The following is a 21,544-nucleotide window of genomic DNA, read 5'->3' on the forward strand; positions in this document are numbered from 1 at the left end:
ATGTTTACATCTCGGCGGTCTCTCCTCCAGTCTCTTCAGCAATTCAAGCTGAAGCTTTTGGCCTGCTGCTTGCAACGAAGGCAGCAGAAGTACTTCGACTCCAGCGCACTACCTTTCTGACGGACAATGCAACGTTGGTAACAGCGGTGGCATCCCAGGATCTTATCAACGCTCCAGGTCACTGGACAATTAGGCCACAACTGGCAGATATAACAGCCAGCTCTTCCTTCAATACAAGCAAGATCTTTCACATATCCAGAAGTCTCAATTTCAAAGCTCACCATCAGGCCAAGCTTGCTCTTAAGCTTCAGGGTAGATCTTTGTACTTCAGATGTCTAAACTCTCCTACTAAAGTTTGTCTAAACAGGGATGTATCATCAGTGCTCAGTGTTCCTGAGTGCATGCTACTCTATGTAAAATGCTGCTAAATTAATAAAATTACCATGTTCCAAAAAAAAAAAAGACGGCCACACCTGAATCGACTCGACCACACCCATTGGCACTCGTCGTCCCCTTCTTCTTGCGCCGGAAGGCAAGCGACACACCAGCGGCGACCGCACGAGTCCAACACACAGCACCCAGCAGCCCCCCAGCCGAACGAGATGGCGGAGCCGTCGTCGCCGGCCGCCGCCCCGCCGGCCCCGACCGACGCGGAGAGGGAGGACGCCCTGGACCGGATGCTCACGCGGCTGGCCCTCGCCGAGGACGCCCGCCTCGCGCCGCTGCTCGCCCGCGTGCTCCCCTACGCCATCACCTCCTTCGCCTCCCCCGCCGCGTCCGTCCGCAAGCTCGTAAGCACCACCACTCCCCCCCGCCCTCCCCCGATTCGGTTCAGCACGAGCCCGTAGGTGTCTGCTGCGCTTAGTTAGTTCCGCTTCAGTGACGTATCTCCTACATAAGCGGGGATTCGTGCTCCGATTCGCCCGCGCATCACGGAATTCGGGCCCTGTTTGCTTAAAACCGAGGGAGTTCTGCTTATTTGCAATTTTATTCCTATAGCAGTTTTCAGCACTCTGTACAAGTTCCCTGCTATTCTGAGCCCCTTAGATTTTTTTAGCTGCGGTGTTTTGGATTCTTCGTTTGAATTTGTGGAACATCGAAAGTAATCACGATTCACGAATGCACTATTTAATAGTGGAGTGCGCCTGTTCAAGTGCTGCCCTGTTACTTCGCAATGCACATGCCCCCTTTCCGGTAGAATGGTTACTGCAATACTACTGCTATGTTTATTCTTTTGGGGCAGGTTTTATTAGTTATACTAACAAGCATACATTTGATATCTATGACAACACTCCTTCTTGGATTTGACTAGGTTATGGAGATTCTCAGCCACATTAACAAACGGGTGAAGCACAGGCCCGAGATTCCGTTGCCCATGCTCGATTTATGGAAGATCTATACTGAATCTGCTTCGTCGTCGATTGTTCGGAACTTTTGCATCGTTTATATCGAGATGGCGTTTGAACGCCTGCCAAGCGAGGTACCCTCTTTTCCTTTGTTAGCTCCATGTTTTCCTACTACTTCTTATCTTTACTGCTGTGAAGTTAACAATACCGAGCTTAACATTTTGTAACAGGAGAAGGGAAACATTGCACCTGATCTGCTAATCAATATATCTAATGTTCCAGCTCAACATCAAGGAATTATCTTGAGGCTTGTATCAAAGGTTGGCCATGTCATGCATATATATTTTCCTACAACAGGATTCAGTGTAGAAGTCAATCAGCTTGAATTACTTTTAGTTGTACTAAGGATTGTTATCTACCACAATACGTACATATGATTCTAGGATGGGCAGTATAATATTTCACCAGAAATTTCACAATAATAGTAATACAATATACCATGATCTAGGTTGTACATGGACTGTAGTTAATGGCACCAAATGTTGTGCTTAAAGTTGATTGTCAAATTGGTAATAGAATTGTAGATTGCCTATGTTGAGAGAATTGCTTTTTCTCTGTAACTCCATTCACCATGCGTATGTTAATGTTTAGCCAAAATTGAAATTATTTTGGACGTGTCGGTTATAGCCTCCTTTTCTTGCCTTGGCATACTTACATTCTGTAATACTTGCATGATTTGTTCTTTTACTTTTCTTTGTTGACCAGGCTATTGGTGAATGCAACGCACGTAAGGTGGATGATACCATTGCATCAAAATATCGATCCATAAGTGGATCTGATGATGGCTTAGTTTTTGCTGACTTCGGCTTTCACACAATATTGTATCAAACACCATCTCAAGGGTACATCCTACTTACAATATTATGTAAACTTATAATACATTATACTGAATTCAGGAGGCTGACTGATATCATTCTCCAGTATTGGATGCCCAGCAGGACTTTCACTTGCCCAAGCAGACCGCGTTACTGGAAAGCAACCACTGAAAGGTGACACACTTACATCAAGAAAGGTAATACCAAAGTACATACAATTTTTCTGCCGTGCATTCCTACCATTGGGCATTATATATTTTATGCCTGTGTGCATAGTCATGTCTGTACACGCATTCACACATTTAAACTGATGAGTGTACTGCCAGCACTCTCCTTCTTACGGTTGGATTTATGTTCTAATCTCTTCAGCTAGGGATCTTGAATGTCCTTGAAGCTATGCAGCTGGCATCTGAGATTGTGTACCCTATTTATTTAGCTGGTGCGTCAGACAGGTACTTCCATTTCGATTACAATGTACAAAAAATGGTTATAATCAACAATTATGCTAATCACTGTTTCATTATAGTCAAGAGTCAGTTACTAAGAGAGGAGACGAGTTGTTAAAGCGCAAAGCTTCAACTGCGAACTTAGAAGATCCCAAGCTTATCAAGAAATTGTTTACACTATTCAATGGTATGCCTTATGTATTTTATTGGCTACCAATTTATGTATTTCAACTACAATACACATTCTGTGGTGTGCATAAGCTATTTCATTTTTTTGGCCTGGAATCCGACTGACCCACTTTCTTGTGGACTAAGTGTTACAGTTCGGAAATTCAGTTTGCTACATAGGAGGAGAGTGTTTCTAAAAAAAACATAGGCTACTAATTCTTTTTTTGCGCCGTGAAACTAAAAACATGTAGTTGAACTTCAGTTTTCTTTCTTTTACGCGTTTCTGTTCTTTTGGTCTATATAGGCGACACGTCATTTGAATTCAGATGCCTGTTCTCATGCCTTCCTGGTCTGTTATTGAACTCCCAGTTGCCCACCTTTCACAAGTATGCATACCATCTAGCTACCTCCTCCATACTCGCATAGTTGCATACGACGAATGTCTCTGATTGGATTGACCTGCACCAGCAGGCCCATCACTTGCTAGTTGCACACATCCATACACACACATGTGCATGCTTCTCTTTCCTTCTTCTCTGTTATCAAGTTGGTAGTTTTGTTTCATCGTAATCCTTGATTGTTTTGCTCAATCTGAATCTGAATATTGTGGCATTGCGTGTTCACCTAATGAGTGTTTTCTGCCGAAAGTGAACTAATGATCTCTTGTGTCACAGGTACCGCAAGTGCAGAAAATATAGCTGCAGAACTGAAAGTCGCCCCAGCATCTAGTTCATTGCGTATTCGCCTAATGAGTGTTTTCTGCCGATCTATTGCTGCAGCAAACGCATTTCCATACACACTTCAATGCATCTTTGGCTGCATATATGGTATCCTTCCTTTAAATTTTTTTACACATTGTTTTCCCCATAGTTATGACTCAGGGCTCATATTTAATAGGCTATGTTGCTACTTGGTAGCAAAGGGTATTTTCCTACTTTTATATTTCCATCATTAATAAAGTGTATTGAAGTAGAGGAATGAAGTAGGACATTGAACTTTACCCTTTGCCATTCGAACTATAACATTTTCTTCTGGTAATTTTGCTAACATAGTCATGGAAAAGTTGCGCTTACAACCTTTTGGGCGTCCCATTATTACCATATAGTCGCAAGAGAGCTGTATCTATTACTCAGACACTAACTTATGAAATGTAGAGAGAATAATTAGAATATGAATGTAAGGGCAATAAGAAGAATAAATGATACATGAAGTATAAGACTGGAAAGAGAACACGAAGTCTTGCTAACTCGATTTAACTTCTAACATTCTTTTCTATTCAATATTCATGCTTAAGTTGCTTTTGAGAGAAATTGCATTAAGCCTCAATATCGTACTACATGGTATCTGTTCTTAATTAGATGAAACACATATTTCTCCGATACATCTATATAGTGTTCATATGGACCTTTAATTAATGTCTCGGCCTCCATTAAATATTATCTCATTATGTGCTATTCATTTCAATTTATTATTAAAGAAATACACTTATTCTCTTGTAGTTCCAGCAATGTAACATCTCGACTTCATCATTGACATATGTTGTTGGTAAACTCAATATGTTTTGCTGTGTCTCTATGCCTGTAGGAAGTGGAACTACTTCAAGATTGAAACAGTTAGGAATGGAGTTCACTGTCTGGGTTTTTAAACATGTATGTTCACTTTTTAAATCATATATAGCTCATCTTATGGCATTAGTGACTTCATTCCAGCTTTTCCTTTTCCCATCAATGTTAATCCCCCCTCCCCTTGTCGTTCTTTAATATGATTTCAACATGTTATATATTATTGTAATTGTGTTATTGATTTAGGCAGTAATGGACCAACTAAAGTTAATTGGTCCAGTTATCCTCAGTGGAATATTACGGTCCCTTGATGGTTCATCTACTACAGAAGCAGGTCTCTTGTGCTTCTTATCTACTCTACTTATTCAAACCTGCATGTGGTTTATCTCTGCATTGCTTCTTTAAATTACTTCAATTTGATGAAAAAATTGTACATGTTGTAATTGAGAAAATAGTCAATAATTTCTTGATGTCCTCCATCTCCAGATTCCACCGGTAAAGATGTCAAAATATTCGCGTACCAGGCCATTGGTTTACTCGCCTCTCGTATGCCTAATTTATTCAGGCATGTCCTTGTTGTACACTTCTACTTTCTTGGCTCATGTTTTGTTTGAGTTATGGCCTTATGGGGAATGACCTACTACTTCTGTGAACATTGCAGCAACAAAACTGAAATGGCTGTACGACTCTTTACTGCATTGAGGATGGAGGATCAATCGCTTCGTCTGACAATTCAGGAGGCGGCCACTTCCCTTGCTACAGCATATAAGGTAATTGTGGAGGGCATGCTAAATTGTGCTGTCATGACCTGTGAAAGACGCCGGCGGAGGATGATCGTAAATTTTGGTTTATTGATTGTCTTCAGTAATCGAATAACTATGTGTGACGCCGGATGTACATAAGTGCTAGCTTACTGTCGACGAAGTCCATGGAAGCTTTGTAATGACCTATGTACGGACATGCTAGTCTAATATGCAGAATAAGCCACACATCTTGGCAACACAACATTTCTTAACCTTTTCTCCTTTTGCAAAGCTTCAAAAAGATTAAACTAGAGTTGCTTGTCCATGCACCAAGGTCCATACGTTGCAAAATCATTCGCAACACCTTTCACAAGTAATATGGCCTAACCCATCCGCAGTCTAGTGTTGTTCGCTTGCTGTTAATTTACGAGCTGACTATTTTCTTAGCTACAACTGTAAGATGCTATATTTAACTCATTACCTATATTCAACACTTTTTGTTACTCATGATATCAGGGTGCTTCAAAGATAGTACTGAAGGATCTCGAGGTGCTTCTTCTGGAAAATTCTCAAGTGGTAAGGACACATTCTAATTACTGATTCTCGAATATTCTAGAGTTCAGAACCTACTCAGTGTGTACGAAGGCCAAACTGAGACCTTCTTTGTAGTGGAGATACTTCACTCTCACCTTTTTTTTTTAATCTTGGACTGGTCTGGAGATATGTGACAAAATTATTATTTTCTTCGAGAAAACGCAAAGGACCTTTGCGTCTCATTTTATTGAACAGATAGAGTTGAGTTTACAGGCCTCCTAAGAGGCGAGTTACAACATAGAAAGAAAAAGCCCTAGTGTACGATGTGACACAAATATTTGAAATGAAGAAATCTCAGATGCTGTGATTGGAATGATGGGTTCTATTGGATAGATGCCTATTTCTTCTCATGATTTTTGCAATGCAATAGAGCAAATAGGAGCTTCCAGACACACTTCTGTTATGCATTAGAGTACTGTTTTCGGGTCGCAGTATCTTGCAATTTTTAAGGGCCTTATTTGTGGAATGCTGGTGCCATAGTTATTTTGGACTTATTCATAATTTTCTGATGCTACGTTTCCTCGTAAATTTTCTTGAAGGAGCAAATTGAGGTCCGATTTTCTGCTGTAAGATGGGCAACAACGTTATACGACATGCGACACTGCCCAAGCCGGTACATTTGCATGCTTGGAGCTTCAGATGTAAAACTGGATATAAGGTTAGTCATGAAAAATACTAGATACAAAATATGCAGCATGGGGCTCTGTTGCTGTTTTGTTGCATTTCTGCACTGTTATACTAGATACAAGTTCAGCTGCTCCTTATAGCAGGTTCATGCAATCTGTAAAATTTCGGTCTGTTGCATGCACGCTCAGTTTTTTACCTGTACATGACACTCTTTGGATCTTGTCTTTTCTAGCACAGCACCACCTATGCTTCGAAATATAAGGCACAGCTTTCCAAGATTCTTGCCCAACAATCGGATGAACAATATAAAGATTATATGATAGAAAATTGATGTTCGATTCTTATTTATTGAAAGCATGTTTCACTGGTGTCAATTTTGTGTCACATACTCCAGTTTTATTGAAACGGAGGGAAACCTTTTTTGTGGATGATGCGAAGCAAACTTTAGTAGTTTATTGCCAATGTTTTGAACTGAGGATGCAGATCATTGTTGACTTGTAGTTGTGTAAATTAGTAAATCCATGCTTTTTTTCTACTTAAATGACTTCTACAAATCTTGCTTTCGCACTTGGTACTGATAAATTAATGCAACAAACATTTTTTTTGAACTTATGATGATAACATATTGATCAATTTCTTCAGTATGGTGGAGTCTCAACTCTCATAAGAGTCGATGTTGCACTCAGCATCTTGCCACTTCTTTAATATGATACGCATGCTATGCATATTCTAGAAAAAAATAATATGTGATTTGCAACTTTTGGCTCTTTACGCAGGGAAATGGCTCTAACTGGTCTAAATCTGTTAAATGATGAGAGCCAGTCATCTACAATAGCCATTGATTTCAACTATCCTGATATTGTGGAGATTCTAGATTATATCTACAGCCAGGAGCCTCAGCTGTTGCATTCTAATGACCATAGGCAGGGAAAATTGCTTTTCCCACCAAAAACATTTCTTGCAATGATCAAGTTTTTGATGAAGTGCTTTGAGGCAAGTGGCAGTCCAGATCTTTCGCAAGAAGATCCATCTCATTCACCAGTAGCAAAAATGTGTGTGGTTTTAGAACATGCCATGTCATACGAAGGATCTAGTGAACTGCACGCATTGGCATTGAAGTCATTGGTTGATATATCCTCCCGTCAGCCAAAGGTTTTTCTTCTCTGCACCATGTTAAAACAAGATTAATTCTTTCTTGACGTGCTTTAACCTTTTCCCTTATTTGCAGTTGGTATCATCACGGTATGCCAACCGTTTACATTGGTTGAGGACTTTACTAAGTCATGTTGATTCTGATGCTCGTGAAGCTGCCGCCCGTCTGCTTGGAATTGCTTCTTCAGCACTTTCAAGCTCGGCTGCATTGAATCTTCTGTCCGAACTCACTTCAATACTTGATCCAAATCATCCGCCAAGGTATGCAAGAGAAAATTACAACCCTTTGATGTTTTACTTGTGTTGCCACATCATGCATGTATATATTTGATTGGTTCAGGTTTGAGATTTACCATGGATCGTTATGTGCAATTGGGTATGTAACTGCCTGCTGTTTGAAGGAATCTTATGTAAGCTCCTTCTGCTTTCCTCTCTCTCATTTTTGTAGCTTATTGCACATTTCATTTTCTTTGCTGAATCATGCACTTTACATGAAATCTTGGCATGGTTTCTTTCACCACTTTCCGCAAAACTCCATCTAGAATATTATTTCGTAGTTGCTTGATAGCCATATGATTTCAGTTATCGCCCATTTGAATCATCTATGCTACGCTTTTGTATTGAGAATAGGATAAAAATTGGCTAATCATAGTCCAGAATTCCAGAATTTTCCAAACAACAAAGAAAACAGTGTATTTTGTATCTTCTATATTGTCTCCCTATCCTCTAGAGAATTGCTATTTGTTCATTCATGTGTAATGGGGGGTTTGTACTATTGGAGTTTGTTCGTGCTGGTTTCTCATGTTATTGATGTGCCGAAATGGCTGGTCTATACAATCATGGGGAAGCGGGTAGGAGCATTGTGTGCAGCAAGTCTATTGGTTAAGTTTGATCGCCTTGCCAGCTAGAGAAGTGATAATGGAGATGTTCTTGCTGGAAAGAAAGAGTATGTTTGAGAACCCGTTACCTAGTTCTCCTTAGATGCTCGAAGGTTCTTTCGGACCAGTCTGTTTGGCCTCTGTATGAATATACACCACATAGTGATGTATGGTTTGGTATTAGAATAATAACAAGTGTATATCTCATAATGTTTAAGACATTGTGAACGAAAGGAAAAGGCTTATAAATCTTGTTCGTTCGTAGTGTTCTCATATCCTGATGCAGGATTCTTATTTATAAAAGTTTAAAGTATTTGATGTATAGTTGGACAGTTTTAGGCTTATAAATCCTTTCACAATCAAACACTGTTTCAAGAATGAAGCCTTGAAATTATTGACTTGCTCTTCCACTTGATGAGTTATGTACAGATACATGAAGAATTGGTTGAAAAGGTAGTTGATATTCTTGTAAAAGTTGTTGAGTCTGAGGGTTCAACATTGGCATCCATAGCAATGGAATCTCTTGGCCATATTGGGCTCCGTTGTGCATTGCCTTCCATTAGTAGGAACTCCTCTGCAGGTAAAACCATTCAGTGTTCACCACCGTCTTTGCTAGTTATTTGTTCAAGCTAATTTTGTTTGTCATACAGCTGCAGTTTTAACTGTTCTGCATGAGAGATTGACCAAGCTGCTTTCCGAAAATGATACCAAAGCTATACAAAAGATTTTGGTATCACTGGGACATATATCATGGAATGAATTGTCCTTTTCACACCTGAAAATTGCGTTAGACTTGATTTTTGGTCTCGCTCGTTCTAAGGTAATACTGTAAAATATTCAGAATTTTATTGATACTATATTATGAAAGAAAAAAAAAATCATATTATGAATTTCATCTATATAGGTTGAAGATGTGCTTTTTGCATCTGGCGAGGCTCTCTCTTTCATATGGGGTGAAGTTCCTGTGACCGCAGATGTGATACTAGAAACAAACTTTGCTTCCCTTTCCCAAGCCACAAACTTTCTTACTGGTGATGCACCCCAACTTGGCTCAAAGAACTTGGGTAAATCAATCAGTTCTGAAGAAGCACGCACAATGGCTCGAGAAGAAATTATAAACAAGTTGTTTGATACACTAATTTATAGCAGCAGAAAAGAGGAACGCTGCGCGGGTACAGTCTGTTTGGTCTCACTCACAATGTACTGCGGTCGGCATCCAAAGATCCTGGAACTTCTTCCACAGATTCAGGTTTTTGATCAATAATAAAACATTCTAGATCATCATAGAGCTCCTAACATTGCTTTCATAGTAAACTGTAGCACTGCATTAAACTTATATCATTATGTGTGCATTGGTCTGTATGATATGCCAATGCCATCACTCGCTGTGTGGGTGCGGTTCTACCTGCCATCTAAAACCTGTACTAGCTTTTGATATAGTTTGGACGTTCAAGCTCTAAAGATGTTTGTTATACCATTTTATGACCGAAAAGTTCAGCATTTTAGTACTGATAACCACCTAGTCTAACACTTACCGATGGCAAAAATAAATCTCCTTTTAGAAACATATTGGAACTTTGAGCCTTTGGGGTATCTGTACCCTCTGATAGAAGCAAATATAAATTGTGACTTTCATTTCTTGCTACAATTCTACTCCCTCCGTTCACAGATATAAGATGTTCTAGACATTTCAAGGTGAACTAAAACCACCAGAGTTAGTAAATACCATAAACATTTTACTGACCTTTGGTCCTAGGACCCACTTGTCAGGCCACATGCGATGGTATTATTTTCCATCTAAGCATCTTCACGATGGTTTGAACATTTGGAGTTCATTTATTTTACAGGAAGCCTTTTCTCACCTCATTGGTGATTCTAATGAGCTTACACAAGATTTGGCATCCCAAGGCATGAGTATTGTGTACGAACTTGGTGACGCTTCTATGAAAGGGCAGCTGGTTCATGCTCTGGTGAATACACTAACTGGGGCAGCAAAAAAGAAAAAGGCCATTAAGGTGCATTTTTTTTTTCAGTTAACTACCTTTCATGAGATCATTAACTTTTTTTAATCTAAGGTATTCTTTCTTATGTATTTGCATTAGCTGATGGAGGATTCAGAGGTATTTCAAGAAGGAACCCTTGGCAGTAATCCGACTGGAGGAAAGCTTAGCACATACAAGGAGCTTTGTAGTCTTGCCAATGAGATGGGACAACCTGACTTGATATACAAGTTCATGGATCTGGCTAATTATCAGGCTGCTCTCAATTCCAAGAGGGGTGCTGCTTTTGGATTTTCCAAGATAGCCAAACAAGCTGGGGAGGCACTTCAACCCCATCTGCACACCTTAATTCCTAGGCTTGTCCGATACCAATATGACCCTGATAAGAACATCCAGGTACAAACTATTACATTCTACCATATTTGCGATAACTTTTGGTGCTGAATTTCTAGTTTCAGTAATCACTATGTGAATATTTGCACCTTAATGTGGATGAGTCCCTTTAGGGTCCTTAGTTATTGGGGAGCCTGCTTCTGTGAAACTGAAACATCAGATGCTTACATATCTGGCCAGAATGACTTGTCTATGATTCTTTATCTCTCATGTATTATTATTTGCCAATCAGTCGGTTAGGGAGCTTCCTCATTAAATTTTTTTTGGTTAGGGAGCTTCCTCATTAAAAAAAAGTTGGTTAGGGAGCTTGCCAGACTCGTTTGAATCATTAGCCAGTATCACCTGATACAGTGGTGTCATTTGGCAAAAAATGATATTTTCAGTAGCATGTGTCAGGGGGAATTAATCTTTCCAGAAACAACATAGTTGTCCTTTTGGTATGCCATAGTTTTCCCCATACAAATCAGAATGCTGACTTATTATGTTATCAAAATTGAGCTCGTTTGTTTCCCTCATCCAGCATTTGATCATAGTAGACACCACCACTTTCCTGTTCCAGCAGGACACTTAGCTAAGGAAGACTTACATGTTGAATAATCATGTTTGTTGTGCGAGACTGCTGTTGCTTGGCCATTCCATTCACTACCATGGGCCCATATGGTTTACCAGCCAGTCATGACACAATCAACAATGGCTGCTGCTGCTGCTGTGCACACCATCATTGCTATGCTTGCAGTTAGCAAAACTTGGATTTATAATGAATGGACAGGGACAGTGCTATAAGCATCTTTAGCTCTGCTTTTATGTTTACTAGGTACAGCGCCAGCCAGCAGTATTTTTTGGTATCATTTACTAGCACTCTTTGTTGATCTTCTTATTGATGTGTCCACTCGCAGGTTATCTAATTATGACCTAGAATATTATCTTAAGAATCAATAAGCTTTCCTCCTAGTTGACAATTCCAATTTCCTTTCTAGGATTCAATGGGGCACATCTGGAAGTTAATTGTTGCAGATCCCAAAAAAGCAATAGATGAACACTATGATATCATAGTAGAGGATTTGTTAGTTCAGTCTGGATCACGGCTTTGGCGCTCACGTGAAGCTTCTTGTCTTGCACTTGCAGACATCATCCAAGGTCGAAGATATAGTCAGGTAAGTGATTGTTTTCAAGTTCAATTTAAAAATTTCAATTAGTGCACTAAGCCACACAAGTTATGTCCGAATGTCTGCATGGAATATTGTTTAGATTTCTTTTGAGGATGAAACAGAACTCACCGTTTCCTTTGTATTCTCAAGGTTTCTAAGCATTTGAGGAAGATATGGGCAATCACCTTCCGCGTGATGGATGACATAAAAGAAACTGTGCGAAATGCCGGCGACAGTTTGTGCCGAGCTGTAAGCTCATTGACAATTAGGCTCTGTGATGTGTCACTTACTAATGCTTCAGATGCAAAAGAAACAATGAACATTGTACTTCCATACTTGCTTTCTGAAGGCATACTCAGTAAAGTTTCAAGCGTTCAAAAAGCATCTATAAGTTTGGTGATGAAGCTTGCTAAGGTATTATCAAGGGTGAAAGTTATAATGTTTAACTGCATTTATTTATACCAGTCAGATGCAGCATCTAATGCTTCAGTTGTAGTTTTGGGAAGTTCTAATTTAGCTTAGCATATCAAGCGAGCACGATATGTACACTACAAAAGTCATGCAAATTTCTTCTCAAGAGTGTGTTGATGCAAAAACATTGCTGATTGACTGTTTCAGGGTGAACTTTATATTTTGCACTACACAGAAACTTAAATAAACTACAACTATTCAAGTTTTTCTTCTTCTTTGGAAGCCAAGAGTTTTATCATTTTTATAGCAAGATGGTAACATAACTGTATGTGGACACAAAGGAACAAGTACATGTTTGAAATGTCCCCTCTAACAAAACCGGATGGGAAAAATAAGACTGTTACATCGAATGGTCTAAAACCTTGAAGCCTAGGATATCCTAACAGTTGGTTGAGGCTCTGACAAACGAGCTGGTTGATCTTGATAGCATATCCTGCTTCTTTATTTTGATTTGCTTACTGTATTTTACTTGTCGGAAATAGGCCCAGTCTGTGACTAATAAACACTTGGTAATTTTGCTATCTTCAAGTGCCAGTTTTGTTAGGCTGAACAGACTTTTGGACTGTGTCTTTGTTCCTGGGGAACATAACATTGCATTATTGTATGTAAATAATTTTGTTTGACACTACTATATTTCAGTAGGTCCCTTCCCTACTATTCTCCTAAAATATTACCCCTAGTAGGATTGCAGTATGATGTGCCTAGTTAATTCCATCCAAAGCATTGTTATGGCTTGCCTATGCATTGCCTATGGCATACTGTTTGTGCTCATTCTCTATGTGTGTTTCTTTAATGAAAGGAATTAAAGAAAGATAATATCTTCAGCATATGACTTCTTATTGTAGGGGGCTGGCACTGCCTTGCGGCCACATCTGTCAGAACTTGTTAGTTGTATGCTTGAATGTTTGTCAAGTCTGGAGGACCAAAGGTTAAACTATGTTGAGGTATGCTACTTTTGGGGGTTTCCGTAGGACTGTTGATGTTTGTCTACCATATTATTTCTGTTATGTACTCACTCCTGTATTTGGACCAAAGATGCATGCAGGAAGCGCTGGCATCCAAACCGAGAAGCTTGACAGTTTGCGTGTAGCTGTTGCTAAAGATTCTCCAATGTGGGAAACTCTTGATATCTGTATCAAAGTTGTCGACACAAATTCACTCGAGCTATTGATTCCTCGGCTGGCTCAAATGGTTAGATCTGCTGTTGGTCTTAATACAAGGTTAGATTCCATGCTAATATAAACCTTGTAGTTTTCATGATATCATGTACCGTTTCATTTCACATTCTTTAATCTTACATTTTCATTGTCTATTTGCCTGGTTTCAGGGTCGGTGTTGCTAGCTTCATCACCTTGCTGGTACAGAAGGTCATGATTAACATCAAGCCGTACACAGCAATGTTACTGAAGTTACTGTACACTGCTGTTCTCGAGGAGAGGAGTTCTGCGGCCAAAAGGGCCTTTGCGTCTTCTTGTGCTGCAGTATTAAAATATGCCAGTCAATCTCAGGCTCAGAAACTTATTGAAGATACCGCTTCTCTGCATTTAGGTGAAAAGAATTCTCAGTTATCTGGTGCAGTTCTTATTAAATCCTACTTGAGCAATGCAGCAGACGTTATTAGTGGATACAATGCAGTGGTTATCCCTGTAATTTTTTCTTCAAGGTATGTGAAAGATATACCTTAAGTCTTACCTTTCATCTTGAGTTATGAAACTAATATGTGAGCTATTCGTGATGCTTGAAGTTCAGTATCATTAAAATACAAAAGTGGTTCCCTGTAGTCTGTGTTGGATCTCAAATAACAAAACTTCTTTCAGGTTTGATGATGATAAAGAGACCAGTGCCTTATATGGAGAACTTTGGGAGGACATTCCTAGTAGTGAAAGAGTAACCCTTCAGCTTTACTTACCAGAAATTGTATCTCTTTTGTGCGATTGCATGTCCTCATCATCATGGGCTGGCAAAAGAAAGGTACAGTCTCTGTCACCATTTTGCTATTCATTAAAATAAATCGGTGACAGTAGCTTGTATACTTACCATACTTTGGTAATTGCAGTCAGCCAAGGCTACAAAAAATCTATGTGACACCCTTGGAGAACCCTTTTCTGCGCACTACCATAATATTCTCAAATCACTTCTAAAAGAGCTACCGGGTCGATTTTGGGAGGTAACTTGTACAGTTATTTTATAATTTTTTAATAGAAACAATGGTTAGGGTGACACACTTATATGTGCAAGTTATGCACTCTACTTCCATTTTCCCTGCAATCCACTAGTCATTCTACAAGTGAGATTGGCAAGGATGAAAAATATTCAGTGAGCGAGAGATTTTCTGAAATTCCAGTCCCATGTTACTAAAGTTGTATGCACCGTACTCTCCTTTATTTTATTAAAAAAAATCAACACAATCATTTTATCTCCTTATCATCATTGCAGGGAAAAGATGCTGTTCTGGATGCACTAGCTTCACTGTGTTCGTGCTGCCATGTTGCTATAACCGCAGAAGATTCCACCATGCCCACTGTTATTCTGAATGCTGTTTGTGCTGCATGCAGTAGGAAGCCAAAATTGTATCGTGAAGCAGCTTTCTCGTGTTTACAAAAGGTAACCCTCTTTCCATGTCTCATTTATGTATGAATGTAAGACTTGTCGTGATTGGCTGATGTTCCGTATGCTCAAGAAAAAAAGATTCTCGTCTGTTAAACAATTCTCATACTACTTAAAAGGTTTATGATGTGAACTTGAAGCAGGATATAACTACTCCTCGGATTTTTGTTCCTTAGAGTGTATTAACTGAATAGAGGAATCTTGGAAAAGTTACCTAAAAGAACAGTAAAGAAAATCCATATTTCAAGAAGGCAACTAGATTGGTATAATGGTATTGTTGATAATCTTGCCACTTATTAGTTATTTTTATTACAATAGACAAGTATCTCTAACGAATCTTCTGCATGGGAATTTAATGCCACGGATTCTTTTTTAATAGACAGGAGATTTTTGGCATTATATATATACTTTAGAATTAGCACACTTTACTTAGTTTGTATTTGCTTTTTCTTCGTCATTTATATATATCTATATATTTTTCAGGTTATCATGGCATTCAAAGATCCAGGGTTCTTCAATAGTGTTTTCCCTATGTTGTATGAGGTTTCTAATCAATCTGTCATTTTTAAGACAAGGGTTTCATCTTCACTAACTACATCTGCTGCTGATGGTCAGTTATTTTGGGCCCTTTCGAACTAAGGCCTATGTTTAAATTTTCCTTAATTTTTTTCTATCATATAAAAGGGTTCTGATAGTTTATTATCATAAATATTCGAGATCATTTGCTCCGTTTATTTTTAAAGGGGAAATTTTATAACACTCTGTATGCTTATATCTTTTTATGCTCATGCTGACTCATGTATTGCTCTTTTGTCCTGCAGAGCAAGATGAGAGTGCAACTGTCTCTGTTTCTCTTGACAAAATGCTCAACTGTGCTGCATCTAGCATCTCTATTGCTTTGCCACAGGATATTATCCACCATAAGAAGAATATATTAGAAGTTCTATTGAACTCTCTTTCACCTGAAGAGGGTTGGCAGGGTATGTTTTTTATGCAGGATTTGTGGTATAAGCTAAGCAACAGTTTTACGATAGTTCTTCATTAATAATTGAAACTATCATTGTGATACTTCTCTTGATTTTTATGAGCAGTTAAATTATCATCCTTCTTGTGTATCAAAGAAGTGTGCTACAAATTTTTGAAATCTGATGGTAGCACAGCGTGGCCTCAAGGCACAGATGATTTGGTTCAGGAGGTATATCCCATAGTTGTTTGGTAATATATTCAATATTTGGTCATTTCTTCATTGTTCTCAGTTCTGACAAATTTCTTATACTTTGGTTATCTAAACTCAGATGTATCATTCGGTGGCGTCAAAAGTAGTAGACTCCATACGCTTAGTTAAGATTGCTCAGGTAAATCTTCTGTATACCTAGTGCTCACCAACTTATTATGTGTTTTCTTTAGTTATTATATTAGTTCAATATTGCTTGGTTGTTGGTAATAGTGCAGATATTGTGAAGCCATAGAATATCCATCCTCACTAACATGCAGCCTTGGGTCCGACATGCTATCATAATCCTAGATTATAATTTCTGGCTGTGCATTGATGCTAGGGTGCTTAGCTAGTATTCTCTAATCAACATCTCCAAGTTTTTTTTTACCAGAAGATAGTGGCAGGTCCTGCTGCTCCTGAATAATAAACTTTACACTTGATTCAAAGTATGCTATGGTTTACCACATGTATGTTTGTCTGGTATCGTGAAAGCACGTGAACACTATGAGGTCGCATTGCACTATTTAACTATATGGTATTCTATGCTTGTTTTTGGTTTGATCGATTTTGAGAAGAATGGTTGGTAGGTCCCTTGCAAAGTTTGTTTTATAATTTACTTGTTATGGGCCGTCGAACAGTAGTTGAGACTATTGCAGTATTTTATAAACTAAGAGTCTCTGGAAATCCAGTCTGATTATAACCGTCATTTATCATCCAGAAAAGACCTTGCTCCTCATGACCTGTCTTGACTTCTCAGGTACACATCGCTGCTTCAGAGTGCCTTCTTGAGTTGATCAAGTTGTATAGAGACTTCCCATTGACAGAGAGAAGAGAGGCCATGTTCGAGGGTGAACTAATCCAACTCTGCGAGTCAGAAAAAAGTGAGCAAGCAAAGGCACTTTTGAAGCAATGCTTGACTGCTCTCAAAGATCTCACTGGAGTAACCATGGTGATGGATTAAATCAGCTCTCTTGGATACATGTAAAATGTAATCATGAAATGGCACACTTGGAATTAATGGCGGTGATTGCATTGCACGTTTTTCAGCTATGCAATACGAAAATTAGCAAGTCCCTGGTCCTTCTGTAGAATCAGGAAGAACAAGAAACCGCATCCTGTGCTACATGTGTAGTCGTTAGGTATGGAAAAAAAAATGACGTCAAACTTGTGCTGCTGCAATATTCTACTCTGTCGTTTCCTAAAACTGATACGCGCACAAAAAGAAAATCCAACTTGACTCATGATTCGTTGCTTTATTTTGGCCACATTTTCCAAATTAGTACTCTTCTTTCTGCTGTCACAATTTTCTATTATACAACGAAGGGCATTTGAGGAACTGACGATACAAAGTTGTTACATATATGGTTCTGATAAGTTTTACCTGACCTGAACCGAGAGTAAACTGAGACGGTGTACAGACAAATTGGCGGTGTGCCGTAAATACATATATAGACAGGAAGTGTCTGCCCTTTTTTAATTCCGTGTATGGTATGGTCAGGGACTCAGCCCGGTTAGCTTGGACAAAGCAGATGCAGTCTTAGAACCTGATGGCCGGTCCAGATGCTTGCAGATGTAGTCGCCAGCGTCCATGAGCTTGCCAAGGTCGACGTTGGTCTCTATTCCCAGGCCGTGGAGCATGTACACAACGTCCTCTGTCGCGACATTGCCAGTGGCGCCCTTAGCATACGGGCACCCTCCAAGGCCGGACACAGACGAGTCCACTACGCTGATCCCCATCTGGCAATATCACGAAAAATGTTAGGGCAAGCAGAGCAGCGTTGCTGACTGACAATTCTCTTGCTGTGTTCACTCGTTACTGCATCTGAAATTCATTGCTTACTTGAAGAGATACTAGGATGTTGGCAAGGGCTTGGCCATATGTATCGTGGAAGTGAACGGCAAGCTTGTCTACTGGAACGACAGACATGACAGCCTCAAGCATAGGAACTACCTTACCTGAAACAAACAACACATAATGAAACTATAAAATGATTGATCAATGATCAACTGTGTGATCATAAATTGTCGTTTTTACTCGTTCTTGGTTAACAGAGTGAGAAATCAACAGTTTTAAAAAGTAGGTTACGTCTCTTAAAGGCGGTACTATGAATTGTGGGAAATGACTGATAGATACTCGAAACAGCAAATGCGGTAGCATACCTGGTGTAGCAACACCAATCGTGTCACCAAGTGAAATCTCTGTGCAGCCCATGTCATAAAGCTCCTTTGCAACATATGCTACCTTCAAAGGATGCACCGCGCCTTCGACAGGGCAACCCACCACACACGAAACATACCTATCACAAACAGAGGATGTAGGATTTGAGAACAGACTGCTTAAGAAAAGCTTCAGTAATTAAGCTCTTCATTTACACTTGTTTCAGGCTTGGTAGATCGAAATATTAGGTAGCCTACCCGCGGACACGTATTCCGTGTTTCTTGGCAGCAGAAGTAACATCACGGTACCGAGCAAGGCTCGCCTCAATGCTGCAGTTAAGGTTCGACTTTGAGAACGATTCAGAGGCAGATGCGAAAACTGCCACTTCTTTTGCACCAGCTGCAATAGCAGCCTCAAATCCCTGGAAATGAGCCATTTATAATTACGGACCCGGTCCTTAAAATATGAGGTGTATTGCCACTATGGAGTATAGTCTACCGAGAAGTATAAAACCAAATGCGCATACTCTGAGGTTAGGAGTCAACACAGGATACCGCACATCTGGCGCCTGCCGGATCCCTTCAAGGACATCCTTTGCATCAGCTAGCTGCAACTCCAGAATTGAGTGAGAAATATTAGTTCTCGATAACTAAAAAAATATTACTAGTTTTGGCATATCTTTTGTCTGTAACTATCTCTTGACTTTTTTTTTTGCTTAGTAGTAGCACAACTTCACATGTAAAACTGGAAATCAATTGGAGGAGCAACCTCTCAAAATAATACGTGCATGGGCATATTTTATTCTTTGAATAAGACAGGTGGAATTTAAGTATATTTTTTGCATAGTCTGAAAATGTAATGAGAGGTGCCATGTCATTATAAAAAACTAGCTATTGTTAGATGGTTGTGAAGCTGTCAATTGTGCAGGTTACGTAGCTTCATCTAGTTTAGGTACACCAAACATTACCTGTGGCACCCATTTTGGGGAAACAAAACTTGTGGCTTCAACTACGGATAGACCAGAAGCCACCAACTTGTGTATCAGCTCAATCTTTACTGATGTTGGTACAAGGTTCTTCTCATTTTGCAGACCATCTCGTGGTCCAACTTCAACTATCTTCACAAACCTCGGGAGATCCCATGAGATCTGAAAAACAGTTATTCATCAAGTGAGCAAAGGGGGAGCAAAAAATCTGAACAGTAATGCTTCTTCTGTATTTTCAGTCAAAGCTTGCACTTATTTGCTTATCATGAGTTAATAAACAGTAGAAAATTATGACTTGTTCAACTGCAACAGACAAACTGATACAAATTACTTCCATGCTTCTATTACAGGGGGTGAGATGAGACCTGAAATAGGATGCACAAATTGAATGCAGGCATCCATTATGCAATTTTACTACATAAACTACCTTTTGCGGAAGAGCTCTGAACTCCATATTCATTCCATTGCAGGATGAATCGGCATAATGGCCTTGCATATGCCATGACGGAGAACTGGTGTGATAGATCGTCTGGTTGTTGCCATTGTTGCTGGGCGTGTAACTGAAAGTAAGTCCACATGAACATAAATTGCATGCTCCAAGGGCATCACGTATTTAACTCTCTTACATGGAAGTAAGAAAAGGTTCTGTTTAAGAAGCCCTTTCGAATCGAAAGGAGTAAAAATAAAAATGGACTATTACTGGTGGTGATAGCTTTCACTATAGATGTTTTGTTTGCTCACACATCTGGAGACATTGGAACAAATACTCTACAGAAATAAGAACACTTGGACAGTAAACCTTACTTGCCGTTGCAGTGGTCATCAGCTCTTGACCTGCAAGCACTCTGACAGAACCTTCCAAGTCTATTAATACTCAACTTTGGCAGGTCCCCAAGACCAAGTGGCTCTTCGAGGCTCGACATTCTGGAAGCAGACATTAAAAGTGTGAGTAGCAATGCCGGCAATGTACCCCATTACTTAATCTGCACCTGCCATAAGTATTTCAGACATCGAAGCATGTAAATATCAGGAGCCTAAAAATATGACCTGTAAAGTAGAGCCCACATTCGTCAGCAATAAAAGAACTACTGTGCCGATTATGAAGTTGATAACACGCCATTTCAAACCGGATGCTTCTTATAGCATATCAATCCTTTGCAGGTGTGTTAACTAGCAAGTGAGGACATCGCAGGAACTAGTGCCATTTCCAGAGTTCGATTCTGAAGAACTGAAAGAGTTTTGCTTGTACAGCCCACCGCAAGAGCAAGAGGATTAGGATACCAAACCGCAGCACAGGGCAACGCTAACTACCCCAGGACTTCTTTAGCCGTCCTGTCATTTTTCATTGGAAGCACTCTTTCGCAGCAAGAACCGTTCGATTATGAAAGGAAACATTGCGTGCACCATTAGGATTCCTCCCGGCCAATCCCACAGAAGCACGAAGTCCCTTAACTATGCAAAACGAGTAAAATCTAACCATACTAGCAAGATACAGTACTCGCTGAAACAAATAAGAAGCAGAAAGGGGGAGGAAGGAGGAAGGATCAAGAACCAAGAAACACCAAACACGCTCGCACCTGGACCGGTCGCCGAATCCGTAGCCAATCCGATCGAAAATCGCTCCCCGGAGCACCTGACGCGGCAGAGGGCGGCGAGCTCGAGCGTGCGTGGCTTGAACCCGACGGAGAGATCGAAGGTGTAGGCGCACCTGCTAAAATGGAGGTCGCACCTGCACCGCCGCGTCGTCTCCGCCAAGGGAAAGGAACCCGGTGCCGGTGCCGCGCGTAGAAATAGACCCGGTCTTGGGCGCGGGACGCGGTTCGGCGCTGCGGGGCCGGTGGTGCCCGTGGGTGAGAGGTCCACAGGACCGGACCTAGGGAGGGAGCTCGTGGGTTTGGCGGGCTTGGTGGGAGTTGTGGCGGCAGCGGCGTTGGCAGGTGGCTTTCAGTTGGGTGAGCGGCCACCAAACCACGCGATCCGGGTTTCGGATTCGTACACGAGACGAGTCATGCCCGGTAAGAGCTAACGAGTTTTGTAGATCACTAGTAGTAGATGCAAACGTGGTTGGCAGTGCTCCAAGAAAAGAGGAGATCTTGTTGGTGGTTCATGCTGTTTGCAAAGATTTCCTCGTGTTTTTATGTGGTGGAGATGTGGAGATCTCATTTAGTTTTTGGT

The 21,544-nt window shown here is 40.2% G+C and overlaps 2 protein-coding genes across 4 annotated transcripts; one reads left to right on the forward strand and one right to left on the reverse strand.

Annotated features, from left to right (window-relative positions):
- The first annotated feature begins 481 nt into the window (after positions 1 to 481).
- Positions 482 to 17,482, forward strand: LOC127299920 (uncharacterized). 2 transcript variants are annotated; one of them, XM_051329967.1, is made up of 35 exons: positions 482 to 791; positions 1,313 to 1,480; positions 1,577 to 1,666; positions 2,112 to 2,248; positions 2,328 to 2,418; positions 2,591 to 2,673; positions 2,748 to 2,854; positions 3,510 to 3,662; positions 4,420 to 4,484; positions 4,644 to 4,731; positions 4,884 to 4,962; positions 5,059 to 5,167; positions 5,657 to 5,716; positions 6,274 to 6,392; positions 7,138 to 7,513; positions 7,590 to 7,774; positions 7,854 to 7,923; positions 8,821 to 8,971; positions 9,042 to 9,211; positions 9,296 to 9,640; positions 10,239 to 10,406; positions 10,494 to 10,787; positions 11,762 to 11,938; positions 12,083 to 12,346; positions 13,249 to 13,347; positions 13,439 to 13,623; positions 13,731 to 14,066; positions 14,221 to 14,374; positions 14,460 to 14,570; positions 14,840 to 15,007; positions 15,494 to 15,620; positions 15,832 to 15,990; positions 16,102 to 16,205; positions 16,306 to 16,365; positions 16,984 to 17,482. In XM_051329967.1, exons 1-35 carry the CDS (start codon positions 603 to 605, stop codon positions 17,185 to 17,187), a joined length of 5,445 nt encoding a protein of 1,814 aa, XP_051185927.1. In that variant the 5' UTR covers positions 482 to 602; the 3' UTR covers positions 17,188 to 17,482. The 2 variants fall into 2 exon arrangements, with proteins under 2 accessions (XP_051185927.1, XP_051185928.1); XM_051329968.1 differs by having other exon boundaries at positions 9,048 to 9,211.
- Positions 17,460 to 21,271, reverse strand: LOC127299921 (uncharacterized). Of its 2 annotated transcripts, none has more exons than XM_051329970.2 (9): positions 20,947 to 21,271; positions 20,174 to 20,293; positions 19,797 to 19,917; positions 19,352 to 19,531; positions 18,911 to 18,991; positions 18,642 to 18,805; positions 18,387 to 18,523; positions 18,067 to 18,182; positions 17,460 to 17,963 (listed from the first exon to the last, which is right to left on the reverse strand). In XM_051329970.2, exons 2-9 carry the CDS (start codon positions 20,290 to 20,292, stop codon positions 17,721 to 17,723), a joined length of 1,161 nt encoding a protein of 386 aa, XP_051185930.1. In that variant the 5' UTR covers position 20,293; positions 20,947 to 21,271; the 3' UTR covers positions 17,460 to 17,720. The 2 variants fall into 2 exon arrangements, with proteins under 2 accessions (XP_051185930.1, XP_051185929.1); XM_051329969.2 differs by having other exon boundaries at positions 19,797 to 19,929; positions 20,947 to 21,263.
- Between the last annotated feature and the right edge of the window lie 273 nt (positions 21,272 to 21,544).

This window comes from Lolium perenne, chromosome 5 (genome assembly GCF_019359855.2).
Source record: "Lolium perenne isolate Kyuss_39 chromosome 5, Kyuss_2.0, whole genome shotgun sequence".
Taxonomy (NCBI): domain Eukaryota; kingdom Viridiplantae; phylum Streptophyta; class Magnoliopsida; order Poales; family Poaceae; genus Lolium; species Lolium perenne.

Excerpts from the sequence above, each read along its gene's own strand:
- LOC127299921 (XM_051329969.2), bottom strand. The coding sequence starts at position 20,292 with ATGTCGAGCCTCGAAGAGCCACTTGGTCTTGGGGACCTGCCAAAGTTG. Across the intron at positions 19,930-20,173 it reads GATGACCACTGCAACGGCAA|TTACACGCCCAGCAACAATG; the intron begins GTAAGGTTTACT and ends ACTTACTTTCAG. Across the intron at positions 18,524-18,641 it reads CACGGAATACGTGTCCGCGG|GTATGTTTCGTGTGTGGTGG; the intron begins GTAGGCTACCTA and ends TGTTTGTGATAG.
- LOC127299920 (XM_051329967.1), top strand. The coding sequence starts at position 603 with ATGGCGGAGCCGTCGTCGCCGGCCGCCGCCCCGCCGGCCCCGACCGAC. Across the intron at positions 5,168-5,656 it reads CCCTTGCTACAGCATATAAG|GGTGCTTCAAAGATAGTACT; the intron begins GTAATTGTGGAG and ends TCATGATATCAG. Across the intron at positions 14,571-14,839 it reads TACCGGGTCGATTTTGGGAG|GGAAAAGATGCTGTTCTGGA; the intron begins GTAACTTGTACA and ends TCATCATTGCAG.